The 7,369-nt window shown below is 47.7% G+C and overlaps 1 protein-coding gene across 1 annotated transcript in view; it reads left to right on the top strand.

The window, feature by feature from the left end:
* Positions 1-6,006, top strand: part of LUZP1 (leucine zipper protein 1) — a 32,892-nt gene extending 26,886 nt beyond the window's left edge. Inside the window, exons 3-4 of the mRNA XM_005529881.3 lie at positions 473-637; positions 2,065-6,006. Of these exons, the coding sequence (XP_005529938.2) occupies positions 473-637; positions 2,065-2,100 (201 nt within the window). The 3' untranslated portion in view covers positions 2,101-6,006. The remainder of the gene's footprint in view (positions 1-472; positions 638-2,064) is intronic.
* Positions 6,007-7,369: the final 1,363 nt, after the last annotated feature.

The following is a 7,369-nucleotide window of genomic DNA, read 5'->3' on the forward strand; positions in this document are numbered from 1 at the left end:
TTGGGGACACTGAGGGACATGGAGGAAGTTTCTAGAAGCTTCTCACAGAAGCCACCCTGGTAGCTCTTCCCATCCCCTACCAAAACCTTGCCATGCAAACCCAGTTACAGGATCTATCACCATTCACTGCCCCTGACTCCACACAGGCTCTTACTTAAGCAGCCAGCCACACCACATCAGTGGTTTCATCTTTCCTTGAACCTCAGTAGTTTTGTCCAAGGGATCTGTTCTGTTTTGTGACTGTGCACCCATAACTTGGGTTAAAATTACTGGATGGTTCTTGAGAAAAAAATCTTTATGAAATAGCACATAAATGAGGCCATGTCAGAGCTGGCCTGGTGATTTAAGTCCCTCCTTGCTAAAGGGACTCAAGCCCACACCTTACACTGCAAACCTGGGATTAGGACTCCCATGCTATTCCAGACCCTTCATACACCCTGGGTTCCAACCCTTTTTATTTTCCTTTGTACAGGATGAAAGCAAGGATTTTGTGTCCAGTTCCAGAAGGAAGCAGTATGGCTCTTCTGAGTACCTCCTGCAAGCTGACACTCTGGGGAAAAGGATAGCCACCAGGGTGGAGCTGCAGGACCCTGAATCCAGCTCCCCTGCACCACCAGGGCTCCAAGGAGAGGAGCAGGTATGTGAGGCAAGAAGCCAATAATTAATCTGAACTGACCTGCCAGTAACCTAACTCAGAGAAATTGTCCAAAAAGTCTCCACTCTTGTAGGAGAAATCAAGTCTGAAGTTAGCACTCCCAGGGGTAGAGTGGCTGCTGTATTTTCTGTTATAAACTTGTTTCAGCAAGCTTTATGGCTAAGAATATTCTCTGAGGACTAAGTGGCACTGCATGTAGTCATCCTCTAGTACATGAATCAATCAGGGATGGAAAAAAAATTTGGAGAGACAAAAGCAGAGTCTCTGCCTCAGCTGGCAGCTGTACTACTGGAGTGTTTATCTGCTGCTACACCCCTGCTGCTCTGCCACCTAAAACACATCTTTCTGGACACACAAAGGAGTAGAAAATGGCCTACATCACAGTCATGATGACTTATTGTTTGAAAAATTTAAAAAAATGTGTATTTCAGCCTCTTCACAGGGGCTTCCTTCTGACAATATAGGGGTCCAGGCAGATTTCTCAGGTGTACAGTCATGCTTAAATCTCTACAAAATACTTCTTTTTTCTCCTGGAATTCTCTCTTGGCCCTTTCAGCTGCCCAAAGCAAAGTGCATCTTTCCATTTATGGATCATCCATAGCAGGAAATATCTAAGACCCCAAATCTGTTTGCCAGTGTGTTTCACTGGACATAGCTGAATCTTGCTATCTGCAGGACTGCAGAGAGGCAGCTGAGTGCCCTTCACAGTCATACTTCACTGTGAGTGGCACAGAATTAAGATCCAGAGGGCTCAGCTGAGCTTTGCAGACTGACATTTAAAGAAAGGAAGTGTTTGCAGCAGAGAGCAGTGAAGTGACACTGTCCTTGGTAGCTGAGGAAAGAGGCAACCCAGCAATATTCTGTATGGTCATCAAAAGGTCTAACCCATGGTGCCATTCATCTGGCCAGGTGCAGACTCCTTTATCTGAGGCTATGCTGTGCTTCCTTTGCACAGACTGGATCAACAGCAAATAAAAACTTTGGTAAAGTCATCCCTGTAACGGGCACACCATCATTTGGGTCTCCTGTCTTGCCCAGACCTCCACTGACTGTAGGAGCCCAACACGAGGTGTGCTCCAGCTCCTGTTGCCAGATGTTCTGCATTTCACTTCAGGACCCACATGCTGGGTGTGGAAATGGGTAAATGACAGCATGGGAAGAGCTCAGAACCTCAGCCTGCACCAGGCAGGGCAGGGTCCCTCTGCTTTGGGCTTACTCCCAGCTGACAGAGCCTGTCTTCCAAACTCTTCCTGTCACTGCTCTTCCCCAGAGCACCGTGGCACTGTGATCCTGGTGGGATTTGGGATGGCTGCCAAGGGCAGTTGCAATCCTGTCTGCAGAGCAGAAATGCTCCAGGGGCAGCTGTGGCTTGAGGGCAGTGTGTGACCTCATGGGTTTGTCTCTTCCAGGGCACTGCCCGGGCTTCCCGGACATCTCGGAGATGAACAGCATTCCCATCCTCTCAGTGACCATGGTGAAGCAAGAGGCAGGATAGTACCAAGCTCACAGGCATTACACCTGTTTGTAGCCTCTCCAGAGGCTTCAACTAGCCTGAAACCAGTTTTGTAAAGCGATTTGAAAGGTACAGGAGCTTTACCAGTGAATTCTTTTTCTTCATTGCTGAAGAGGCAGCTGCAGAGACTTTGCTCAGGGGACTCCCACTTCTCATCTCTGTACCTGCAAACTTCATCTTCCCTGTAGGACGATAGGTCTGTCTCCATATGGAAACTGACTACCTACCCTCTCTGAACAATGGTACTCCTTGCACAACAGAGAACCTTTATTCACTTGCGTTCACACAAGATCCCAGCGGTGTGATTACATCCACCAGCCCATGACATCCACCACAACTGAAAGCTTTCAGTTCATATGGAGTTTGCATTCTCCTAATATTAAAATAATCCCTATCAACTTGCTGCCTGGGGTAGTGGTCACCTCAGTACCTGTGTTTCCAGCACCCTTTGTCTCTAGGCAAGAGGAGACCATTCCTCACTGGTTACTTTACAAATTGAGAGGGAAGGAGAGCATGAAATGTTTAGGAGTTGGTTCCCTATCACTGTCAGTCTCTGCAACAAGCTTTGCATGATCTACTCATCACCAGTTGAGGTCCTGCACCAAGAAGTCATCCACTGAGCCAAACCAACACAGCAGCAACACCTCCTCCTGCCTGGGACCAGGGTACCATTTATCTGAAGCTTTTATGTGTCACACTCTGCAGGCAACAACTCTGGGGCTTGTGCAAGGCAGTTGAGCCCTAAGAGAAAAAGAAACAAGTGCTTTTCTTCATAGACAAGCAGAATGTCCTTGTTCCTTCCCAAAACAGGGTCGAGACAGCTGAGTGCCTGTGCTGCACCTCCTTGTGCCACAGCTCCTCCCTGGCCTGGGAAATACACACCTCAATTCTGAGAAGAAAAATTAATTTAAAAAAATAAATAAAAAAATAGAGCTGATTGCAAAATATCTATGAAAACATTTCTATAAAAGGGATGTGTTTTAGTGACATGATTATTTTTTTTATAAAGGTTGTTTGGAGGAAGGGAAGAATTATTTTTGAAAAAAAATGTTTCTTTTTGGAATTTTAAAGATGTTTTCCCAAGTGTATATTTTAATCCTTCATTTTATTCTTTTACATGTCATGACATACGTGTCAATTTGCCTAAGAAGACAAAAAGATAATGCTTTTAAATTAGTATTGAGTGGCAGCTCTAATAATCTTTGTATGAAAATGTATCAACTGCTCTCTTACCATTGACATGGTAGTGCTAGTAGAATGAGATAATGGGAAAAAATTTTAAACTCCAAACTAAAAATGAAAGAAAGTGAAATTCTGAAGCTAAATTCAGACTTCTGAATTGCCTCCCCCTGCTTATCAGGAACGATTGGAAATTCTTATGGATTGTGCAGTCTGAAACCACAATGGATGGAACAGTCCTGTGCAATGGCTGTATCCTTCCTGAGCCCCCTGCTCTGCTCAGCACTCTGGGGTGTCAGGTCCAGCTGCACTGCCTGAGCAGCAGCAGCTTCTCCTGTCCTGTGTTCCCAGCTCTGCTCTGCTCTGCACCCACAGGCTGCTGCCTCTGCCCTTCCTAAAGAAATCTGCCAAATGCCTCAGTACCTGCTTTCTTACCCTGGGAGCAGCTGGGAGGCATCTTGGCACATACCTGTCTCTTCAGATGTCACAGGGATTCCCTTTCTGCACATTCCCAAACCTGCTGCTGAGCAGTTTTCCAGCTGTGTCACCTGTCGCAGTGGTTGTGGAAGAGCCACTGCTGGGCACTGCTGTTCCAGCTCCAGAAACCCAGCGTGGTGTGGGCTCCCCTGCCCTAGGTCACTGCTGCCCAGGACTTGCAGCTTGTACAAACTGCTGGACAGCACCTGCACACAGAGAAGGACAAGGATCGCTTTGGGCAGTGACTGAACGGCTTTCCTCAGTCCCATCCTGCTGCAGGACATAGCTCCACGTTCCACAGGAGCTCCCCACACATCCACCAGCTTCCTCCTTCTTGCCTTGCTGGCATGGATGTGGCTTAGCACGGTGCTCCCAAAGAGCCTTCCAAGGGAAGCAAGCGGCTTCAGTTGTGGTGAGGAAATCTCTGCATCCCTGTGATTCAACATGTTAACAGGTTTCCCTGTGCCTACCCACCAAACATGGGCTACCATCAGCTTTTCAACCCCACTGCTCACCCCAGGAACACAGCCCCGTGTCTCAAGTGCAAGGGAACAACCACCAGCAGCAATAGCTGTTGGGTTTTCTCCTCCTGTCAGCCAGGACAAGGCTTTGCCTGAGGAACGCGAGGGCTTTACCCTGCTGCTCAGCTGGCTTAGCCCCAGCTACTGCCCCAGCAACACAGCGCTGCTGGCACTGTCTTCAGGTGCTTCTCACAGATGATGTCTCTCCTTTCTCCAGCTGCCTCAGTTATCTGTTCAATATTTTACAGCAGATACCTTGAACTCCTGCTCTAGACTCAGTTTCACTGCTTGTAAATACTGGACACAGATGTCACTTGGTAACTGCACACGGGTTGTTTTTACCACAGCTGAGATTAAACCTGAGAAAGAAAACCCTACCTAGTATGGAAAGGGCCATGCCCTCTAGTCAATGAGTGCAATAGGAGCTGATTGTATTATTAATCTTATAGCAATGACTTCAGGAAACACAATGTGTTTACTCGAATTGCACACTTTTTTGAACAGCTGTAAAATAGAGTATATGTGTAAATATTGCCATCACTGAAGAAGTATTTGTAATTTTAGCATATAAATATAACAGGCTTTTCAGTAGGCTTGATGATGCACAAGGCCATGCATCGAACCCTCGGGTAATTCCAAAGTTGTAAATGTATTTGCTGTACAGAGGAAGTGTGTCAGTGCTTGCTGCTCCCAAGGAACCTCAGCTGCTGGTCCCTTTTGGAGAGCCAGTGCTTTCCCCACAAGGGCTGGCTCCAGTCTGAGGGCCCAGCAGCTCCCTGCTTCATGGAACGGCTTCCTTCATGTCCAGAACACCTCTGCAGCCCACAGAGCTGCCTGTCCAGCTCCTGGCAGGGTGTGGGGTGATGGCTTGGCCCCGCAGCCTCCCGGGGACAGGACCGCAGCAAGGGCAAGGGCAGGAAGCACAGGGCAGAGCCACGGGCCTTGGTGCTTCAAGAGACACTTGACACAAGCAATTTCCTAGCTACAGATCGAAGCAATAGTCACATTGGTGTCGTCTCTAATGTAGTAGACCTCATCTCTGCCACCCTTGCACACTGCTGAAGCAATCAGGGCACTGCTCCAGGCCAGCCTCCCGCAGGCTGTGCCACAGAACACAAAGCCATTGTTTGCAGATGCCTCCAATGGTCAGAACCCAGGGCCCAAAGGATCCTCCTGGGCTGCCCCACGTGCAGTGCCGGCTCCTGCTTTGGGGAAGCAGCACTCCAGGCTGCACGGAATGTATTTTTAAGAGAATAAATCTATTTTTTTGTATTTGTGAACATATATTTGGGTGGGGCAGCTTAGTTAGAAGACAAATAATGCAAGAAATCTTTTCATAATCACAAGTTCATCCAAGTTAAGCAGATTTTCCAGGGTTGCAGTATTACCTTTTCCCCTAAAATAAACTTTGTGTCCAATAGAGCTATGAGCAGTGTTCCACCCTCTTAGAACTTGTCCTGTCTCAGCATGCTGAGTAGAGGAAAGCCAGTGCTTTCCTCCCCAGGCTGCCCACGCAGTGGATACAGATGGTGCTCACCTCCTTCCAGTGACACAGTGCTCTTAGTCTGCATGCCAAATGTAAACACACACTTACTGCATGTCTCTCCTGACTCAAACACTGTCAGTATACAGTATATAACCAATAAACACTTCTCTTTTTACATGGTGTGATGTGGTGTTTACAGCAGTGCCCATTGCTAGGGGTGCTGCAGCCCCTGGGAGAGGCACTGAGGCTGCAGAGTGTGTGTGTGTCTGGCTGTCTGTCTGTGTGCTGTGGGGTGGTTCAGTGTTGGAGCTGAGGACCTTGCACTGTTTTGTGCCTTGGTTGAGGCAGATCTCACACAGCCATTCCAGGCTGCATTTCAGGCACATCCAGTTGTACACAGCCACTCTGCACTGAGGCTCCCTAAGCTGGACATGGCATTGCTGAGGAAGGGGGGAGGAAGGGCATTACCACAGAGTAAAATGAATCACTTGGTTGGAGTTCTTTCACAATTTGCCAGTATTGATTGTGCAGGCAGAGTTAGCACAGATAGAAGTAGAATTAACAGCTGTCACATACAGGATGAGCCCATGTACAACTCGAAATACATTGATTTGCAAGGGGTGCACCATACTTTACAGGAAAAAAAAAATCTTTCCCTTGTATCTGGTTTATTCTGGTTGCAAGACTGGACGTGTTTTCAGAAGCTTTATAAATTGGGTTATTATGGATGGGCGCTTTTGGAGTCATCCATAGCTGTCACTTCAGCTGCTGCTCCCTGGGTAGAGCTCATTAATGCAAGGTGAAGTCCTACAGAGATAGCAGCTGTTAAATATTTGTTGTAGAAAACTGAATTTGGCTTGGCTGAGCCCTTTCTGTCCCAGTTCACACAGGCAGCTACTGAACTTCATTAAAGAGGTGGTTGTTTACCTGTGGCTATGAAAACACTGCTGTGTGGGGCCTGCTAAGAGCAGCAGAGAGCTGTAGATGTGCCAGTGATGTTATTCTCCAAAGCTGCCACGTCTGCTCTCAGTCAAGTTCTGTGCCTCCAGGTCTAGCACATACCAGAGGGGGATTCTTTCTCACCACTGAGGATGTGTACTGGACCAGTGGCCACCCACCATGGCATTGCTGCTCAATAGCCAGAAAACCTCACTTTTTCCAACTTTTATTCAACGCTTTTATTCAACGCTTTTTTCAACTGTGATCTTTTTGATCAGCCACATACTTGCTTCAATGTGTTAAGGTGGTCCTCCTGTTGCCTACAAGCAGGTGTACCGACTACTTGAGCTGCAAACCTCTTTGCCTCAGCTGCAGCTGTGAGAAGGTTGCTGCTGTAAATCACCTTTGTTGGTGAGATGTTGAGCCAGACCCTGTGTGCTGCCCCATGCCCAGGCAGTCAGTGCCTCCTGCCCCGAGCTCCTGATAAACTGCTCACAGAAGGTCAAGCAGTGTTGCACATTTACCTCCAGAATCACATGCAGAGCTGCAGCTGACAGCTCCCCTTCACTCTGATTCCTGACCTTGTAAACAGCTGCTCA

This window comes from Pseudopodoces humilis, chromosome 27 (assembly GCF_049639895.1).
Source record: "Pseudopodoces humilis isolate 2021_Gansu_Grassland_sample_001 chromosome 27, ASM4963989v1, whole genome shotgun sequence".
Classification (NCBI taxonomy): domain Eukaryota; kingdom Metazoa; phylum Chordata; class Aves; order Passeriformes; family Paridae; genus Pseudopodoces; species Pseudopodoces humilis.